Raw genomic sequence first — 22,193 nt, 5'->3', positions numbered from 1 at the left:
ATTAATCAGCACAAAGAAGAATTACTGAAAAAAGGAATGTAATGCTTAATCTCTGTTTATTTTTAATAGGAAATGTCTGTACCAAAACCATTCAAGTACTGTGGAATATAATTCCAGCATTGTTTAAAAGTACTCAGATTGGTGTTATTAAGGAAAACATCACCTTACTGTATTTTTTCCCTCCTTTCTTTTTTCACTTTTAGTTCACTAGCTGATGCTTCATTGTAGATCTCAGGTAGCAATTGATTATCTGTGCTCTGGAATCCCTGGTTGGTACTAACAGTTGAGTGCCTGGCTACTAACTGAAGGGTTGGCAATTCAGATTTATCCAGAGACACATTAAAGGAAAGTCGTAGAGATGACCCAGCTGTGGAAGGAAGACCCAGCCAAGCAGTTCTCCTATGGAGCACACGGGGTCACCGGGTCACCGGGAGGGTCTGCAAGAGCAGCCTGCGAATAAATTTACACAGGGCCTGAATAGGTGCAGACCCCATGGAGAGCATTGTGTCAGTAGGAACAAACATAATGATCCACTCTATCATGTAAATTACCACTCCTGTTTCTAGGAACATATTCTTTAGTGATACTCTTACTTGTATGAAATGGCTTTATGATTTGTAATAATAAAATATTGAAAACAGTAGGGAATTTTTTTGTCTTTATTAATTATGGTGTTGTTTATTGGTCCAAGTTTGAGGATTTTCGTTTTCTTGTCTTTTTTTAGAATTAGTTATGGAAAAAATTACAAACATCTGAAAAAGACATTAGGAAGCTATGTATTTTTTGTGCCCAGTGTCTACTAACCATATGTAGTTATTTAAATTTGAATTAATTGGAATTACATTTTAAAAAATTACATCCTTTGATTACACTCTAAGAAAACAAAGAAACTGCCTTTGATGCAATGCTGACTGAGCCCCCCTGTGGGTGTCCGAGACTGTAACTGTTGACGGGTGTAGAAAACCCAGTCTTTCTCCCACAGATCCGCTATCGGTTTCAAACTGCCACCCATGTAGGTCACGGCCCAACATGCAACCACTCCACCACCAAGGCTCCTATTGGTTACACCAGCACAATTAAAAGTGCTCAATAGCCACATGTGACTAGGGGCTAATGTATTGGACCTTTTCAATGTATATAGAAAGTTCTAATTGTGCTACTTTATATAGTAGACATAAAAATAACTCAAATACCACTTTATAATAAGTAGTGGATGCCTAATGATAGAAAAAAGAGTCAGTTCTTAGTGGAACTTTAAAATCTGACTTCCAAAAATATGGTATCTTACGATTTTTTTTCTTGAAATTAACAGACACTCCATTTTATATCATTGTGTCATTTTTCAAATGCGTTATGTTATACGTGGGTTAAATGTGGAAAATAACAGGAAGGATTCTTGAATTGGGTTTTATACAAAAGCTTTTACTAAGCGTGCTTGACTCTGTAACTTTCCCCAGCTCTTTGTTTAGGGCACAGTCTAAATTTAAATAGGCTCTAAATTTCCTCAGTGTTGTAAAACACCCATCACAAAATTACAGCTTTACCTGCGACTTTCTAAAGTAGTCTATAATTAGATAACCTTTATATGGCTACAGAGTATAGTAAAATGTTTATTTCAAAGCTGGCTTTTTAAATATCTAAAAAGAATGGGATAGAGATTGATTATTATCTTAGTGTTCAGTGTTTTTTATGGAGAACTGTACTAATTAATATTGATGAAAATTAATCTTTACAGATCTACAGAAAATAAGGAAATTCTTCTTTTAGAAAATAAAGGTGAAGTCGTCAAAGAGAAAGCGTCATCGTGGAATTTATCTTACCAAAGACATGTCTGCTCTGGTGCTTGTCTGATACAAATGCCGTTCACCTCCAAGGGAGAAAACCCTCTGCAGCTTCCAATTAAATGCCACTTCCAAAGACGGCACTCTAAGACAAACTCTCATTCTTCAGCGCTCCATGTGAGTTATAAAACCCCCTGTGGAAGGAGTCTACGAAACGTGAAGGAAGTTTTTCGTTACCTGATTGAGACAGAGTGTAACTTTTTATTCACAGATAACTTTTCTTTCAATACCTATGTTCAGTTGACTCGGCATTATCAGCAGCAGGAAGTTCTAATGTCTGATGTTGACATTAGCAGTGGAGTGGAATCAGTGCCTGTTTCCTTCTGTAACGAGATCGACAGTAGAAAGCTGCCCTACTTTAAGTACAGAAAGACTATGTGGCCACGAGCGTACTGCCTAAACGACATTTCCAACATGTTTACTGATTCCTGTGACTGTGCTGAGGGCTGCATCGATATGTAAGTAGAAAAGCATGGAATTTCGCTGAATCCGAATAGAGTCAAACAGATCACTCAGCTATTGGGGGCTTTGAAAGGCTGTGTTAGCCCAACAGGGAAAATTCAGACCTTGAGGAATGAGGTAAATCCCAAATGCTCCAGAATTACAGGATGCGAGAGCTTATGTTACAGAACCTACCATGCGGTAAGAAGGGGCAGTAGCATAAACGTACATTTAAATATTTTATGGGGGGTCACCCCCCCCCAAAAAAAAGTAAAATAACTCCTCCAGGCGGAGCTTTCACAAAACGCATTTTTCCCAATAGGTGAGCATTAGCAACTCACTCTTGAGTTAGTGCACCCAGTGGTGTCACCTGGGAAGGTTCTCTGGTCACAGTGAATTTTTTCTTAGAAGCAGTTTCGCTCAAATCTCATTTTATGCAGCTGTGAAATTTTATTTCCTGCTTGGGGAAAATGCCGCAGGAACAGTTGTGATGTTGAACACAGCTTACAAGGAGAGCACTATGGGAAAACTCAAGTACAAGTGGTTTTCTCGTTTCAAAAAAGGTGAGATGTCAATTGATGACAAGCCTTGTTCTGGAAGCCTGTCAACTTCCTGAATGGATGAAAATGTTGACTAGTAGTACATGTGGAGTTCCACCAGGTTAATCAAGCTTTATCTTTAAACGTTCTGAAAAGGAGGCTAGCAGCATGAGACCAAAAAGGCTTGATTTGTGGCAGATTGGAGGACTTGATGTGTGGCAGATTGGAGGACTGGTTTTGCCCCACATGACAGTGCACTTGCTCACGCAGCCATCTCAGTGCACCAGTTTGAGGCAAAAAACAGCATGCCTCCCTTGCCCCACACACCTTACCTGAGCTTGCTCAGTTCAACTTTTTTTTTTTCTGTGAAGAAAGGGTCATGAAAGGACAGATATTTGATGCCAGATGAGTTAGAGAAATGTTTCTAAGGATGGAATCACTGATTTGACAAATGTATTAAGTGTATGGGAGAGTACTTGATGTTTATAAGGTGGGTTTGTAAAAAAAATAAATCTAAATAGCTTTGGGGAAAAGTTCCATTTTGAGGGTTTCCCCCCTCATCTGATGCAACTAAAAACAGCATGAAGAATAGATCACACATGGCATGAGCTACAAAAACATTCCCTACAAAGGCAATTAGGTGGGCAGTATACCTCTTATCAGAAAAAATAGAATATGCTGAAGAAAAATAAATTAAAATGAGGTTTTTAAACCCAACCAGACTTTGAGTGGGGTGAGGGAGCAGGGCAGCAGGGTAAAGGGTGAGCCAGGAAAGAAGACCAGTACACTGGAATTGAAGACCTGTACCTAAGGAGGCCTGCTGGTATAATGAGCTATGATTGGGCTGCTAACCGTGTAGAAGACCACAATTTGACTGATGATGCAGTCCACAGGAAAAAGATAAGGCACTGTCCTCCCAAAGAGTACAGCCTGGAAAGCCTTAAGTTCTCCTCCGTTCCATAGGGTCACTGTGAGTAAATGCTTGATGGTAATGGACTCCGTTTGTTGGTTTGTACACGTTTCAGCAACAGTACTTCCAAGTATAGCTAGAGCAGAAGCGTGCTTTCCAAATCATAGACTTAGTAGGATACAAAATTAGTTTAAGGGGTTGTAACTTGCTTCTTTAAAAAAAAAAAAGAAAATAACCAGTACTTAGCACAGAATAAGGATAAAGTTTCCTGACCCTGTTTTCAGTTGATGTGCATACACGTATTTCTGGGCATGTAGGAAATGTATCTCATACTGTAGTTCATCAGAAATAGCTGACAACCATTACTCTAGAGGTACTCGTACATATTCATAGACATAGAATATTCAGGGCAGCATTTGCTAAATAACTAGAAGCCACCTAATTATCCCTGAAGTAATCGCCAACTACTATAGAAGAGTTCAAAGGAATTAATTAGATGTATGCACAATATCATTGATAGATTTCAAGACTATTAACCAAGCAAACTCACTGCCATCTAATCAGTTAAAACTGACAGCAACCCTGTACGACAGGGTAGAAGTGCCATGATGAGTTTCTAAGACTGTAACTCTTTACAAGAGTAGAAATTGAACAAAAGAAGCAAGTCATAGAATAGTACCTGCAGTGTATTTTTAAATATGAAAAGTAGTAACAATATATTATGCAAAAGTATAAAGTAGTAGTTCTCAACCCTACTAATGCCGTGAACCTTTAGTACAGTTCCTCATGTTGTGGTGACTCCCCCAATCATAAAATTATTTTCATTGCTACTTCATAACTAATTTTACTATTGTTATGAATTGGACGATCCCTGTGAACGGGTTGTTCGCCCCCCCAGGGGGTCGTGACCCACAGGTTGAGAACCACTGATATAAAGGCTACCAAAAGATCATCAACCTTGAAAGTATACTTTTATCTATAATGCTTTATTAGACCCTATGTATGGTATATACATTCTAAGTTCTGTACATAGGCAAAAGAAAGTCTAGGTGAAATTGCTGACAGCTAATTTTGGTTGAGGGAAAATTTGGTGTCTAATGTTGCTCTTTTCCTGTACTTTTAAAATAAACTTTGCAAATAAAATCATATGGAACATAACACCACAGATTTTTAATCTGCAGAAGGAGCCCAGACTGTTTGATTCCCTGTCCCCCACCCCTATTGCCAGCTGTTGCCACCACTCTGACGTGCTACATATAGACTGCAAAGAATACTACATATTGAAAATCATAGTAGAAAACAATTTAAGATCTCTTGTTCAACAAAGGAGCCTAAGATCCAAATAGGTTAATAAACTAGTTCACGAGTACAGCTAGTCACAAACAAAATTTATAGCTTAGATGCCCAGGCCCTTTACTTCCTAGCAAGTTAAAAATATCTGTCAAGATTCCCCTTACAGACGGGTCGTGGGGAGGAGACGAGCCAGTCAGGGTGCAGTGTAGCAACGATGAAACATACAGCTTTCCTCTAGTTCTTAAATGCTTCCTCCCCCACTATCATGATCCCAATTCTACCTTAAAAATCCGGCTAGACAAAGTGGGTGAACAAGTAAATGTGGTGAAGAAAGCTGATGGTGCCCGGCTATCAAAAGAGATAGTGACTGGGGTTTTAAAGGCTTGAAGATAAACAAGCGGCCATCTAGCTCAGAAGCAACAAAGTCCACATGGAAGAACACACCAGCCTGTGTGATCGAGTGGTCCCAAAGGGATCAGTTACCAGGCATCAAAGAACAAAAAATCATATCATTGACTGCACACCTCCATGATAGGATCGCTGAAGACAAATGGGTGCATAAGCAAATGTGGTGAAGAAAGCTGATGGTGCCCGGCTATCAAAAGAGATAGTGTCTGGGGTCTTAAAGGCTTGAAGGTGAACAAGCGGCCATCTAGCTCAGAAGCAAATAAGCCCACATGGAAGAAGCACACCGGCCAGTGCGATCACGAGGTGCCCAAGGGACCAGGTATAAGGCATCATGCAAAAAAAAAAAGATATAAGTGTGTGTATGTATGTGTATATATGTGTATATGTATATATGTATGTGTATATATGTATATACATATCATATTAAATGAAGGGGGAAGTGCAGAGTGGAGACCCAAGGCCCAAGTGTCGGCCAATGGAGATCCCCTCATAGAGGGGTTTAGGAGAGGAGATGGGTTAATTAGGGTGTGAGGTAGTATCGATGAAGAACACAGCTTTCCCCCAGATCCTGGATGCTACCGCCCCCCAACTACCATGATCCGAATTCTACCTTGCAGGGCTGGATAGGACAGAGGCTGTACACTGGTACATATGAGGGTTGGAGGTACAGGGAATCCAGGGTGGATGATACCTTCAGGACCAAGGGTGTGAGGGACGATGCTGGGAAAGTGGAGGGTGAGTGGGTTGGAAAGGGGGAACTGATTACAAAGATCCACATGTGACCTCTTCCCTGGGAGAGGGACAGCAGAGAATCGGGGAAGGGAGACTCCGGATAGGGCAAGATATGACAAAATAACGAGGTATAAATTACCAAGGGCATATGAGGGAGGGGAAATGGGGAGGGAGGGAGGGGGGGGGAAAGAGGACCTGATGCAAGGGGCTTAAGTGGAGAGCAAATGCCTTGAGAATGATTGGGGCAGGGAATGTATGGATGTGCTTTATACAATTGATGTATGTGTATGTGTGGATTGTGGTAAGAGTTGTTTGAGTCCCTAATAAAATGTAAAAGAAGAAAAGAGAAAAAAATGATTAGGGCAAAGACTGTACAGATGTGCTTTATACAATTGATGTATGTATATGTATGAACTGTGAAAAGAATTGTATCAGCCCCAATAAATTGTTAAAATAAAAAAATTTTTAAAAATCCGGCTAGACTGGAGGATGTACACTGGTACAGAATGGAACCGTAAACGGAATCCAGGAAGGATGAACCCTTCAGGACCAGTGGTGAGAGTGGCAATACCAAAAGGGTGGAGGGAAGGGGGGAAGGAATCGGGTACTGATTAAAAGGACCTACATATAACCCCCTCCTTAGGGGGTAGACAACAGAAAAGTGAATGAAGGAAGACGTCGGACTGTAAGACATGACAAAATAATAGTTTGTAAATCATCAAGAGTTCATGGGCGGTGGGGGGGGGGAATGAGGAGCTGATATCGAGGGCTCAAGTAGAAAGCAAATGTTTTGAGAATGATGAGAGCAATAAATGTACAAATGTGGTTGACACAATGGATGTATGGATTGTGATAAGAGTTGTACAAGCCCCCAATTAAATGATCTGTCAAGATAAAGAATTATCTAAATATATATAAGTAAAAATATGCAGAGGTGAAAGAAATACATAGATAAAATGTCTGGTTGCAAGTTGTCCTACCTAGCAACATTATGCAAAATTAGTTCTAGTAGTTGGGTTCTCAGCAGTCAAGGATAAGTTAAGACCTCTCCCAAACTGCCCTTGCAAATTTGATGTATGTATGATGATGTAAGTATACTAGGCAAGCTGAACTAAAAGATTTTCAGAAACAAGTTTCTACTGCATAGAAAGAATATGTTTTTAAAGTTACATAATTCTTTCATGAGCAACTACAGTACAGTGCAGCTCATACTTATAAACTTGCTAGTGTCTATTCTAAAGAGTATATTCTGTTTCAGAAAGCGATCCATACTGTCCATGAGACCAAGAGCCATTCTCAGTACACATGCATCCATTTACACTCTCTTCAAGATAGTCTCTGGGATTAATTGAGTGCTTTTCCATTCTGATCTCCCCTTCCATCCATTATCTTCTTTTTAGAGCAAAATGTGCATGTCTCCAACTGACAGCAAGGAATGCTAAGTCTTGTACTTGGTCAAGTGAGTCCATCCCCACTGGCTATAAATATAGAAGACTACAGAGACAAATACCTACTGGGTAAGCTACCTTGAGGATTTGTTGCAGGGTGTTTGTGTCTTTGAAGGTGGGTACTTTTTCGTGTGGCCCAAAGTCTTAGAACATGTTAAATCATTTTCTCCTACCAAAAAGCTAAACTATTAACTGAAAGCTGTATTTTTCTTGGAAGTCAATATCACACGCAGTCTAAAGTGTCCGTACACCCTTTATCCGTTGGCAGATACTTCCCCATGAAGACATCCATTGTGAGATGGTTGTCTACCATGAAAAACCCCTTTTTTATCACAGTGAGAGAGACTTGCCTTCAGCCTTGATATTATCCTTGGTGAGGAGCTGCCCTTTACCTCACGCCAAGCCGTGTGCCTTTGTAAACACTCACCAGAATGAAGGGGCTGGAGGTTCAGGTCCCCTTCCCTGGGTTCTTGTCCTCCTCTGATAAGGCTTCAGAGGAGAGACAGGAAAAAGCAAGGGAATGTGTGAGCTTATTAAAGAGTTGTAGCTGCATGGACATCCTAGCTGGATGGAAACTTGTAGATCTTTATACTGCTCGTGGCAGACCTTCTTTTACTGAACAGAAGGTTCAGTGGGCCTTCTGTTACTGGCTGGCTTTTCATCATTACAGATGTTGAGCCTGTACCCCAAATTAATGCCGCGTCTTGTTGGTCCAGCCTGGCCCCTGGCTAAATTCTTCCTGCCATTCCAAGGGTCAGGTGGGGGTTGGGCACTTAGCCTACTCATCTCAGCCTTTGCCTTTCACTGCCCCACCCTTACCCTTTCCTTCCCCTCTTGAAAACTATTGATGACAGAAATTAGTCCCTTTGTCCTGGGAATCTATTAATGAGGGTAGCTAATAGGCCTTTACCTCTCTGTGCTAGGAATTCCTTTCATTGGTCCCCTTCTTCCTTATCCTTGGTTCCAGCTGGCCTGTCTGTCCATCAGTATTGGTTCATTTACGTTGTGTAAAACATCCCTTTGAGGTACACACTTCAAAGAACTCCCATTTTTAAATGGGAAATGGGAGCTAAGTAACTCACCCACCGCCTCACAACTGTGAAAGCTGGAGCCCCGGGGGCAGTCCGGGCAGTCTAGCTCCAGAAACTTTCCCCTCCCCAGTCAAATAGCAATCTGAATTTGTTTGCTTGCATTGGGGTTGTGTGATTGATTTTCTCTTTTGCGTATTTGGTTGACAGCATTTATGAGTGCAGCCTGCTGTGCAAGTGTAATCGGCACGTGTGTCAGAATCGAGTTGTTCAACGTGGTCTGCAAGTGAGGCTGCAGGTGTTCAAAACTGAGAAGAAGGGGTGGGGCGTACGCTGCCTGGACGACATTGATAGAGGGACGTTTATTTGCATTTATTCAGGTAAGACCGCATTGCGTGATAGGCTCTCCATGTCTGGGTCCTTGATTTAGCGATCTGAACTCCTGATACCTTATAGTAAATATAGAGCAGCAGGATCAGAGAAGGCACGTGACTGGGAGCCTGCACACTGAAGGGAGGAGATGCTTTAGGAGACGCCAATGGCCCGGAAAACAGGGGCGCTGCTTGAGGGCCTCTCAGGTACCAGGCAGACCTTCTTGTCACATGACTACAGATGCTTGAAGGGAGGGGAAGACTTTCTAAGTAAGAAGAGGACTAAATAGCTAACATGCCAAGGTAAAAATGATCAGATCAGACTGCCTTGTGCAGTGATTTTACCTACATTCATATTGTTGTCAGATCTGCGTACAGAGACGGAGGCGGTTACAGAAGGCAACGCTCTATTTTAGACTCTGGTGGAAGTGGCAGCTTTAGAGCAGAGCTTCCCCACAGTGTGTTATAGGTGTGTGGTTACTCCTTCTTTGAGGCTAGGGCCCTGGCCAGATATGTTGGTATCCCATTTACCCTAGATGTGTCTCACCCATTTACCACGCAGAAATCCTCATTTCAGGGTGGGAAACATGGCTCTAGAGTTACTGAAAAGAAATAGGCAAGACAGAATCTGGACAATAAGCATCAAGGACCAAAAGAAACCTCATCTGAAATTCCACGTTCAAGTCAATGAGTGCAAGAAGCAACTGAGAGAATTATCACAATTCAGAGTGGTGACACTCAGTTCTCTACCAAATAGCACTTGTCCTGCTGTGAAGTGAAATCAAGTTGATTCTGATTCATAGAAACCACATGTGACTTAGCAGAACTGCCCCAGGGGATTTTCTTGGCTTTAAGTTTTAATGGAAGCAGATTCCCCATCCTGAGTGGATTCAACCCAGCAACCTTTTGGTTATCATTCTCATGCTTAACTGTTTGTGCCAGGTGTTTGTATCTCTTTTTCAAACTAACTCTTAGATGAAATTCAATCGCCTGACCAAAGGAACTGAAATTCTCCTTTGTACTCAAGCTGAAACCTAGTGTGAGCAGACACAGGACTTTGAAATCATTAGACTTTGTAAAAATCTGGGTTGCTTTTGAGTGTGCCCAATAATTGGCAACTTGAAGCTATCCTGTATTTGTTATTGTCATGTTTCTTTACTTTGTGTGACATCTTAGTTCAAATAGTTTTGCCTTAGTGAATGAGTGTTTACAGAAATTGTTTCCTTGTGTGTAACGCTCATTGTTTTCTTAAGCAGTGTTCTGTCACTTAAAATTTTTAATCTGTGTAATTGAACCTTCCATGTAATTTAGTCTGAAAGACTTTCCTCTATATGTATAGTTTCCTTTCCTCAGTAGAATTTTAAATTCTATACTGTTAACTATATTAATAGTATTATTACTAGAATTACCAGACATCCTATAGAGATTACTTACATTATTTATCAAAAAGTTGATATGCTGCCTCTGAAAAGGACCAAAACTGTATGTAACCCTTAGATATATGAATGGGTTTTGAACGCTACACTTAATCATGAGCCCAATCTAAGAGCAATCCGTCCTTAAGATGTGTCCTTCCTGAACAATCACCCTTGTGAAGATGGGGTTTGTGGTGAAGAAGACTCAGGTGGTGCTAGCAGCAAAAATAGTGTCTGCAGTCTTAGGGCTTGTCTTAAACAAGCAGTCTTCTAAGTGAGGTGTCAGCTCCATCCACACCGATGTATCACATCTGTGTGTAAAAAGGACTTTAAGTCCCTGAATTTCCAGAAGAAGGTCGGCATGACCTTGTGCTAATGGTCCTTGTCTTGCTAGTGGCCTTTATCTCTGTCCTGATTAAGACTTAATAAAGGTTCCCCTTATTTAAAGAGAAAGAACAAAGTTAGCTTCCTGTAAAATGCCAGAAGCTATCCAGGAAGTATCTCTGACATCTACATTATTACCAAAAAGGCACACCTATTTCGCTGACCTACATGACCTGTGAGAGCAGCCAGTTGCTGATTTTAACTTGCTACCTGTAATTTTGACCCCTTGAAAGAAAAGGCATAGACTGGACAAAGATTTTAATCATACTCTAGGACTTAGTATGAGAGCAATAAGTAACATCACCATAAATTTAAATAATTTCTTTATAAAGAAGGTATGATTTTCCATGATAAAGCATCTTTAACTAGACATAAAGGCTATATTTAAATACTCAAGTTCAGTATTTGAATTTTCTAGAATGCCTTCTGATCCATCTTTTTTTTTTTCCTTCCCTGCCGCTGCTGCCCCCATCTTTTTGTTTTATAGTACTGTGGATGAATGAATCACTTTCATGTAGTACTAAACGACAACTGCTTCTATTAGATACCTATATTTTTTCATGTACTGAAAAATAAGAAATAAATTCTTCATTGGGCATCTGTTTATTCTTTCTTTTTTTAGCAAGTTTGTAGCCTGAATTAATGTGTTTATTCTGGAAATGAGGTAAACAGCACTGTGTTCTCTAGTTGTAGAAGAGAAATAGAGATGTCTGCTGCTTAACAGTAATCTGTTCAAACTCTTACTTTGTTTCTCTTAGGAAGATTACTAAGCAGAGGTCACACTGAGAAGTCAGATGCTGTTGATGAAAATGAGAAAGAAAAGGACACGATAACAAATGCATTTTCAAAAAAGAGGAAAATGGAAATTGCATGTTCAGCTTGTGAGGTTGAAGTTATCCCATTAGAACTGGAAACACACCCTAGAAGGGTGGAAGCCGAGGAGTATCCACCTAAGCTCAATGAAGACAAAGAGCCAATTGCGTAAGAGTTATCAAATTGATTTAGATTATTGTTGATCAAGAATAGTGCTTTATATTGCCTGCATTGGTAGACCCTACCACCCTACTCCTATACTAGGTAGCTTTGAAAAATCCTATTTTAATTTCATGTTTCCACATAGTCGTACATTACACACTGAGAAAGCTAAGATGCTTAGATTCCTAGGATTTTACTTGCATAACTTTAAAACATGTTATATATATATATTCATAATTTTGTTGCTTTTTACATTTTTGATTACCATTTAATTTACAAAGCTATAGGCTTCTTTTGCCTTTTAACATACTTCAGAATATATTTCTCTGGTGAGAGATAGGCATGTGTTCTTTATTTAAATTAACAGTGTTACCAATATTTTAAGGTCCAATAAAGATAATTTTTAGTGGTGTAAAGAATAACTTTTTCTTTTTTTTCTTTTCAGGGAAATGAAGTATAAGAATATATCAAGAATTCCATATCATTCAGTCATTAAAAGTTCAAAACATGAGGCATCAATTTTTCCATACAATGGGAAAAAGATGGTAAAAACTGCAAATAGTAAATTAGACCTTCCGTGAATATGAACTGTTTATTTTCTCACCTTTTCTACCTAGTTTAAATTGCTTGTGCCACTTAAGCTGTTGAAGTATAGAGACAGTGTTTTATTTATTTCTTATTCCCCCATGGTAATTGGCATGTTCTCAACTTAGCTATATGAAGAATATGTTAAGCCATGGTTTGGTGATAGACTTCACTGAGACTGAGAAGCAAGTCGTTCTGATATAGAGTAGCCTTGGTTAAAGAGACGCACCTGAACAAAAGAATAATTCAAAAGTGACATTTTACATTACACTCATTTGACTCTGAACTAAGAAGGGTAGTCAGAAACTGAAACTTAGAAAAAGAGAGAAATCTAGGAAAAAGAGCAAAAGCAGAAATAATGGTGTTCCACAGTAGTGCCTGTTGATTAAAAAATAAAAGCTCTGTTATATGTAGGTGTTGTGCAGGTATTTGCCTTTTTCTTTAACTATATAATAAAGAATAATTGTTTCTATCTCGGACTTAGGATGATTAAATGAAATAAACTGCATTGCTTAGCACAATACTTGCCTCCCTTTTAAGTGTTCAATTATTATTGACCTGTCAAGTACTGAACTTGAATATTAATACCAAATCCTACTGCCATCATGTCTGTTACACCTTAGAGCAGCAGTTCTCATCCTGCGACCCTTTAATACAGCTCCTCATGTTGTGGTGACCCCAACCATAAAATTATGTTTGTTGCTACTTCATAACTATGATTTTACTGCTGTTTTGAATCGGGTGACCCCTGTGAGAGGGTTGTTCGACCCCAAAGGGGTAGTTACCCACAAGTTGAGAATCTGCCATATGTAGGATTCCCAAGACTCGGTCTTTATGGAAGCAAAGCTCTATCTCCCTTTTGTCCCTTGGAGCAGCTGCTGGTTTTGAACTGCTTACTTTATGGTTAGTGACCGAAAGCCCAACTCATAGCACACCAGGGCTCCTTTGAATAATGGTGGTCAATCAACGTTTCTTCACCACAATAATTTTAGAATATTTTCTTCTTTCTTTTATTAATTATTAGCATGCATTCCCCCCCACCATTTCCTGCCATACCCCCAAGGAATCATTAATCCAGTTACTGTCTCTATAGATTTATATACAGAAAAATATACCCCCAAAAGACAAACAACAATACCCATGTAAAACGCGGAAAAGCTCAAGAGACAAATAAAATATTAAGAACTAGAACAAATTTAAATTAGTCAAAAGGGAGGTCTAATGAGAAGATGTTAAATTTTAACTTACTGTAGCTATAGTATCTGCTTTCCGATAAGGCTGTAATCTTCATGAAAGCTGACTGCCACCTCTGGCAGGTGCAGCTGGCAGGTTTGAACCACCGACCTTTTGAATGAAACGGTGTACTAAATCTTTGTAACTGCGGCTTAATAGAGTGCCTAAAAATAAGCTTGTAGAATATGAGGCTTAAATGGGTTTTCTCAATTCATGTAAAAAACTATATATGACATCAGCTTTGAGCCTTTTCGAAATAATACCTGTAGCCTATGAAGACTGAAACTTGATGAAAGAGGCCTAAATACTCCCTGACCAAGAAATTAAAGATACCTTTGTTTTCTTTTGAGGGGTTTACTTCTTCAGAATCTGTCACCCCAGAAGATAATGGATTCGAACCAATGCTGGTATATCCGAATTCGAAAGCCAAGGAAACAAAAGGTAGGCTGTGTTTCCCTTGGATAGCCTGCCTCTCGTCTGTAATTTTGTCCCTCTTTTGCTCAGTCTTGCGGCTTTTCCTCAGACTTCACAACAACGTGCATGCTTCATTCCTTAGGAAAATTACAACTAGCTCAGATGTTGGCAAATTGATTTACAGGCCAAATCCAACTTCTTTTTGTGTGTATGACCCACGAGCTTGGGGTGGTTTTACATTTTTAATGATTCAAGAAAATTAAAAAAAATAGTATTTCATGACACTTGAAAAATAATTGAAGTTACAGTGCAAGTCTGCTGGAGGGAGGACAGCCCCCTGCATTCATTAACTCATCGATGACTGCTGTGAGGCCTCAAGAACAAAACTGAGTACTTGCAACAGAAATCACGGGGCCCACAATGTTTACTTCACAAAAATGGGTTTCTGATTACTGGTTTGGATGCCATCCTTGAGCTGATAAATGGTAGAGTGGGGCAGGTGAGACAAGTCTACAGAATGTGTAGGTGACTTTAGAGCCATTGTGTAAAGAAGCCAGTTTCAAATTCCACGTTGGGCTCCTATAAAACTGAAGACACTTCACTTTGTTGGTCCTGCAGAGGCCCAGCCACCACTGCTGAGAGGACGGCCCTCTGAGGGTGACTAGGGAAAAGCTGCAATGCTTGGCTCTCCGAGTTTCCGGGCTTTGTTTGCTATTATCTCAGTTGCATAGTTAATATTACAACAGGGGGACCTTGATTGTTGGTACTTTGTCATTGTAGAGAGGGAAACATTGTCGACATGCCCTTTTGAGGGGAACTCTCCGGCCACTGCTGCCTCTTTGCCCTTTGAGCCTTCTTGCATCTGACACTCCCAACTCCCCGCCTGGGCTTGAAAAATGCAAACTGGGGGGAATAGGACAGTTTTGCGATAGAAAAGATCTGTCAAGAAAACAAATCTTATGAAAAGCTGCTATTATTGTTTGGCATTTAATGCATGTAATCATGATTACTGTTGTTTTTTGGTCTTGCCATTTTCATTGAATGCTGCAACATATGTAATAGGCCTTCCAAAACTCATCATTTATATATTCTTATGGCTCACAAGTAACCCATGAATTTTTAAATAGCAGCCCTTTTAGGAATAGCAACCAGCAACTATCATAATTATGTCATGAATATTCATTTGAGAAAAATGCCATTTCTTTGTGCCATTGAGTTAGTTGACACAAGACACTTTTTTGTAAAGAGAGTGGATTATTCCATTGATATGTAGCCATACTTATGAATAGTCTCCCCAAAGCATTTCCCTCACTGAGGTGAGGATGCACTCTCTCTGTTTCAAAAGTAGTGTAGATGATGAGAGTATGGTTATCCGGATGGTCATCTGGCACCACCACCAAGCCCTGCTGTGTACAGAAGCCATACCGATGCATCTGTTGCCCGGGGAACAGGGGGAGAGTGACTGTACCTCCGTTAGCTCCCACTCTTCTGACAGCTCTTTGTATATACTAAAATGCAGTTAACAAGATTGGGGAGGAAACCCCGTTTGTAGGGAGTTCAGGGCAGCAGCATGTAGACTCATAAAAACTGACTATAATGCAGTAGAAAGAAGGTAGATGCCAAACATTTCTGGGTCCAGTTCTAGGTCTGTCTGCATTTTCCATTATTATGGGTAGAGTGAGCCAAGTCTTCAGAGGTGCAGGGATTTCATTTGTAAAATTATAACACGTTGTAAAGAATAGCATTAATTAAAGCAACTAGTATGCCATTAATACTATTAAATCTCAATGCTATTGCTCAATTAAGTGTACTGCCTGACAGTATCTTCCAAATTTCTGTTAGAGGACTCAACCTCAGACCAAGTTGAAAATTTGGAAGACATGCTGAGTGAATCAGATGTGATAGACATGACAAAATGTAGAGAAACTCCACCTGAGATCAAGTATACCCAAGCACTCACATTGGATAATCAGAGGAGAATAAAGGAGCTTGGAGTTCAGAAGCCCCAAGAGGAAAAATCTTCAGCATCTCAAAATCAGCAGGCCTTTTGTGGTGAAGAATCGCCTAATGAAATCAAATATACCTCATCTGATGATCCAAGGAAATTCAATAAAGGGAATACATTTTTATTGGATGCTACGAGAGAAGGAAATGTGGGCCGCTTCCTTAATGTGCGTATCTGGGTTGAAATTCCTATTTGAAACAACTTAGCAAAATCAGGAGATTATGATTAACAGGCTGTAAAAGCAAAGTGCTTGGATTAAAACCGCAGCCCGTTTAGTAGCTGTATGGCCTTGGGCATGCTAGATAACTTCTGTACGCCTTAGTTCCCCTCCAGAATTTGAAACTCAACAGTAACTGTCAGAAGGGGATTGTATGGATTGATATCACTTATAACATAGGGAACATTTCCCTTTAAATATCCTATTAAAATGATAGACAAAAATAGTTACTCAAGTTGGTTGAAAGGTTGAGATTAAAAAGTGAGGGCTAGAATGTTGACCCTTCACATAGCCTTTGGAAAGTTCCGGGGTAGTACACTGCCTCTCTCATCTGTTAGAGTTCTTCCTCCTTGTGATGTGGCCTTGAGCTTTCCCTTCACAAGAACATGAAGGAAGGAAATGTGAGTGGCCCATCATTTTTCAGGCATTCCCTTGGACGACTTCAGAGTGAGCTCAGTACCTCTCTTCCAGATAGGACCTTTGGTTTGTGCTGAGTGATAACTTCTCATTAATTACACCTCTCGGGCTGCCGTTAGAAGAGGAAATACTCAAGTCAGAAAATATTTTAAAGCAAAGCACCATTTCTTTGCTGGGCGGGTCTGCTTACTCGACTTTTCCTTTTTATCATTGCCAGTTAGGGCACATGGTCAGTAAGGGATAGAATTCTCCAGCTCCTGCCCGCTGCCACCAATTACTGTTTTCTGCCGCACTTTGCCCTAAAAGTTTCCAGACTTATTTGGCCTAACACTCCCTTTTCCCAAAAATAATTGACTCAGGGCTCCCTTGGCAATTAAAAACTTACAACTGTAGCCCATAATCGTGCAGCCCCATTAGAGCCTTCCAGGGGGCCCCGGTGGCAGAGTAGTAACTCATTGCCCTACGAACCGAGAGGTCGGCAATTCGAAACCACCAGCCGCCCTAAGGTGGCAGTGAGTGGACCCTTTCAGTGCTGTGTGCTGCCCACCCCCCAGCACATGCACACACGTCTCCTACTATGGAAAACGCTGCTGTCCAAGAATAAAGGGACCGCAGAGGCCGTAAGGAAGTGCAGAACAAAGCACAGCTGTGTCACTGTTTCCCATCAGTTACGTTGAGTGGCAGCTGCTCCAGAACATTGTATCATTATGTTTGATTTCACAGCTCACAATCCACATGCCACCTGAGTCCCTCACTTGTTTGTGGAGGGAAAGCCCCAGCTTTTCGTTTTTATTTTTATGAAAAATAATATACATCTGGTTCAAAAACTACAGTGAAATTAAAAACCAGATCTTGAAAAGTGCTGAGTTCCTTTATCCCCCCCCCCCCAAGTCCATGCTCGGTAGGTACTCATTTTTACTACTCTACGTACTCATCCGTGTTTTCAATGCAGATGCACGTAGGTGCATATTATTCTTTCTCTGTCTCTTTACACAAAAGGAAGCTTATTGTAGTCGGTGTTCTGTCCTCCCATAACAGTGCACAGAGAGAGATACATTAAGCTTTTACTATCTCGATAGTGTTTCAAAACTATGCATGATACTTTCAGCAGCTGCTGGTTTCTAAACCTGATTAAACAGTGCTCATTGGATAATCGTGTATGTAGATTATCTTGTATATGGGCTCATATATCTGTAGGATATATTCTCAGATATGCAGCTGCATTCTGAAAGAATATATCCATTTATTATAATAAATACGGGTAGATTAATGTTATCGGTGTTTGCATTTCTACCAACAAGATACTGGGGTGTCCTAACAGCTTTTCTGATGGGTTCCATCTAATTAAAAGAACTAGCATGGTATATATGTATATGTATTTGGTTGGAAGGAAAGGTATAAGATGTGTTAGAAACCCAATAGTACTCACAATATTACTTCTAAAGCACAAGGTGTCAACCTTATTCGATTGATAACTTGTCTTTTTAATTTTTTTTTTCCAACAGCATAGTTGTTGCCCAAATCTCTTGGTACAGAATGTCTTTGTAGAAACACATGACAGGAATTTTCCAATGGTAGCATTCTTCACCAACAGGTTTGAAATTTATTTGGTTCATATGACTGAATTCTGGAATTGTGACTTTAAAAAGTAACAGTGACAAGTTGTTTTTCTACAATGTCCTATATATAATATAAAAAAGGAAACACATTCAATTACCCAAAAGTTTCTGGTGTTCTAGAATATTTGTCCTTAGTCAAAATTTCTGAACAGCTAAAATTGCAGTTCTTTTTCTCACTTAGAATTAATGCCTGATAGCAAGTGTACAGATGTGCTTCCCACAATAATTGTATGTGTGGATTGTGAGAAGAGTTGTACGAGCCCCCAATAAAGTGATTTTAAAAATAAAGTACATCACTACATGCTGAAGGAGAACCATAAGACAAGTTAAATAAATCAATAAAGGAATATGGGCATAAATTATGATAAAACTATGCCAATACTCTGGGGAGAAAAAAAGAATTAGTGCCTGAAACAGATGAGGATGTTGGGTCTTACCCAGTTCAATTCATGGTGTAAATAACAAAGTTTTCACATACTGTATGCCTTAACACATTACTGTTCAACATACTTATTTTCTACTGGAAGCAAATTCTTAAGATATTGTCTCTTGGTTCCTTAAGTGCTACTTTCACACAAATAGTACAAACTTGGTGGCTCTTTTTGTAAGTGACAGCTCAGCAGTGACGAGGTTTAGGACTTCCCCCTACTCTGATATTGCCTCGTTAAGATAACAGAAGAAATGACTCAGTTCCAAATAGGGTCATATGATGACAAAACGATGTATAAATTACCAAGGGCATATGAGGGAGGGGGGAAGGGGGAGGGAGGAGGGGAAAAAAAAGAGGACCTGATGCAAGGGGCTTAAGTGGAGAGCAAATGCCTTGAGAATGATTGGGGCAGGGAATGTATGGATGTGCTTTATACAATTGATGTATTTATATGTATGGATTGTGGTAAGAGTTGTATGAGTCCCTAATAAAATGTAAAAGAAGAAAAGAGAAAAAAATGATTAGGGCAAAGACTGTACAGATGTGCTTTATACAATTGATGTATGTATATATATGAACTGTGAAAAGAATTGTATGAGCCCCAATAAATTGTTAAAATTTAAAAAAAAACAAAAAACAAATAGGGTCATATGGACAGGTATAGGGGTGTTAGAACTGCCACGTTTCATTTGGTGGAAGGCAGATTTCAATCCTTAATATTTAGGATTTTAATAATTTGGAAATACAGCTCAAGTGGTTATTACTGATAAAGGATCTTTCCCAGTTGATGGAGCTGTGGAGGAAGAATAGATCCTATTGAGAATGGCAAACGTGGTTTATGTAAGCGCTAGCATAGAGTATGGTTCACATGGTAGTTGTTTAGAGTGATAACATGTATTATTTTTCATTTCTACTTTCTAGGTATGTGAAAGCAAGAACAGAACTAACATGGGATTATGGTTATGAAGCTGGGAGTATGCCTGAGAAAGAAATCCTGTGCCAGTGTGGCACTAATAAGTGTAGGAAAAAAATATTATAAATATATAGCTAATTTCTATTTGTGGAATTAATTTAAGTTTTGGTCCATCAAGCTTTTCCAGTTTCTCACTTGAACCTCCTCGGGGATCATTCTAATTTTATTTGTGTTATTTAGAAATGCCTGGAACAAAATGAGGCATTTTTCATGCATTTAGCACATCTGTATTCTTGTTCTATTCAACTTTACAGAAATAGGATGGAAGTATACATTTGAAACTGTACAATTTGTAACTTGTAAATTATAAATATGAAATGTCACAGTAGAATTCAGCTGTTTCTCGTTGTTTGTGTGATGATTATCTGTTTAATTCGTCCCCAAACCAAACCCCCTGTGGCCAAATTCATTCCAACTCCTAGTGACCCTAAAAGATTTCCGTAGAAGGGAATTGCATCTGTTGGATTTCCCAGGTGGTCACTCTTTATGGCTGCTGACAGCCCCATCTCTCACTTAGGGATTGGCTGGTGCGTTTAAACCACAGTCTTCTGATTCCTAGCCCAGCACTTTAACCACTATGCCAGCAGAGTTCTTTATACACCCACAGCTATATTTCACCTCTGTACTTAGAACTATTTATTCACCATATATACTCATGTGTAAGCCGAGTTTTCCCAGCCCATTTTGTATGCAGTTTCTGTGGTAAAATCAGGTGCCTCGGCTGATCTTGGGCTGGGCTTATACTCGAGTATATGCGGTATGTTGAATTCCTGGCAAATCACTAACAGCATACGAGACTCATGGTATCAGATTAATTTTAGTTTAGTCTGATTGTTCACTGCTTCTGTTTTTTTGTATCAATTTATATTAGTACCTCATTGCTTTTAAAACTTCTTTTGGCCTTTCTTTTCACTTTCATATTTAACGTTGTTTATATAATGGTTTCTAGCCTGAAGCCTTCTGTGACAATGGTTTATATGGAAGTAGTGTCCTTAAACGATGACGAAGGCCTGTGTGTGGTGACTGGTTTAAAAGTAGACCCCACTAACTGACTGCATTGGAGTAACAAAATAACACTGCGCCATTTATGCAGTGACCCTGAAATAGCAAGCCCGGCAGTGTACCCTTGTACAAAATCATGTAGTATTTAGAGACCCCTAAAAATCAGATTTAGATTTCTGTACAGAAAAAATGGAAAGTAAGAGTCGTTTCTAATTTCTTTTATAAAGCAAGCATACTTTGATAGCAGAAATTGGCAAGGACAGTCTGAAGAAGGAAAACTAAGCCAGCATCACCCAAGGAAACAGATTTTAAAATCCTAAGACAAATATAAACAAATAAAATCCAGCTTTGTATATAACAGATATGACTACATCATTACCAAGGTAGTGTTATACCAGGAATTAAAGGATAGTTTCACAAATGAAAATGAATTAGCGGAGGCTGTCGGGAGGCAAAAGAACAGGTACAGCTTAAATTTTGGTCCAAACCACTCATGAGAGTGAGGAAATGGTATGGGGGTCATGTCTGATCTCTGGCTATACAATAGAAGAGTTCAACCCAACACCAGCCCAAAGCAGAGATCAGACATGCCTTCACACCCACACACACCCAGCTTCCTTTACCCTGTTCTCATACCAACCATCCTTCCCATAACACTCCTTGTCTGCTGCGTTTGATAACTTGTTGCGATGGCCACACAATTCACTATTGCGGGTTTTATTAGGGGAACACGTTTCTGATGCTTTTATCTGTTGCGCCTTTTAGCTATGCTGGCAGCCATGTTTCTGATCCCTGGCTTCTCATACATGGTCCCTTGACCTCTGCTCTGAGGGCCAAGAAGCCTGCCCTCCATTCTGCGTCACGGAGGAGCCCTGCCCCTCTCCTCTCTGGGGAGTGAGAGTCCTCTACACCTTAATGTGCATGTGCCTATGTTCACTGGGTATGAGTTACAAATATGGCTAGAAGAGCATATTACCCAATTTAACTTCCCCACAGAGCAACTAGGATATAGCAAAAGAAAACCAACTGGAAATATTTTCAACAAAATTGATGATAGCGCCCAACATTATCAAAACAAACCATCCTATCATTGTGAATGAAGGGGAGTGCGGACTGGAGACCCAAAGCCCACCTGTAGGCAACTGGACATCCCCTCACGGAAGGGTCACGGGGAGGAGATGATCCAGTCAGGGTGCAGTGCAGCAACGATGAAACATACAACTTTCCTCTAGTCCCTAAATGCTTCCTCTAGCATGATCCCAATTCTACCTTACAAATCTGGCTAGACCAGAAGATGTACACAGTACAGATAGCAACCAGAAACAGGGAATCCAGGACAGATGATCCCTTCAGGACCAGTGGTGAGAGTGGTGATATTGGGAGGGTATAGGGAAGGTTGGGTAGAAAGGGGGAACCGATTACAAGGATCTACATGTGACCTCCTCCCTGGGGGGTGGACAACAGAAAAGTGGGTGAAGGGGGACATTGGACAGTGCAAGATATGACAAAGTAA

At 40.0% G+C, this 22,193-nt stretch overlaps 1 protein-coding gene across 2 annotated transcripts in view; it reads left to right on the top strand.

Moving 5' to 3' along the window:
- SETDB2 (SET domain bifurcated histone lysine methyltransferase 2) overlaps positions 1-20,171 on the top strand; it is a 45,822-nt gene extending 25,651 nt beyond the window's left edge. Inside the window, exons 5-13 of one of the 2 annotated variants that reach the window (XM_075532650.1) lie at positions 1,736-2,299; positions 7,565-7,681; positions 8,851-9,020; positions 11,569-11,791; positions 12,231-12,330; positions 13,954-14,044; positions 15,860-16,188; positions 18,162-18,250; positions 19,627-20,171. In XM_075532650.1, coding sequence (XP_075388765.1) covers positions 1,736-2,299; positions 7,565-7,681; positions 8,851-9,020; positions 11,569-11,791; positions 12,231-12,330; positions 13,954-14,044; positions 15,860-16,188; positions 18,162-18,250; positions 19,627-19,744 — 1,801 coding nt within the window. In that variant the 3' untranslated portion in view covers positions 19,745-20,171. The remainder of the gene's footprint in view (positions 1-1,735; positions 2,300-7,564; positions 7,682-8,850; positions 9,021-11,568; positions 11,792-12,230; positions 12,331-13,953; positions 14,045-15,859; positions 16,189-18,161; positions 18,251-19,626) is intronic. The other variant, XM_075532649.1, reaches the window with a different exon arrangement.
- Positions 20,172-22,193: the final 2,022 nt, after the last annotated feature.

The sequence above is a fragment of the Tenrec ecaudatus genome, chromosome 15 (assembly GCF_050624435.1).
Source record: "Tenrec ecaudatus isolate mTenEca1 chromosome 15, mTenEca1.hap1, whole genome shotgun sequence".
In the NCBI taxonomy this organism is placed as follows: domain Eukaryota; kingdom Metazoa; phylum Chordata; class Mammalia; order Afrosoricida; family Tenrecidae; genus Tenrec; species Tenrec ecaudatus.
This window is presented reverse-complemented; position numbering and strand designations above follow the sequence as displayed.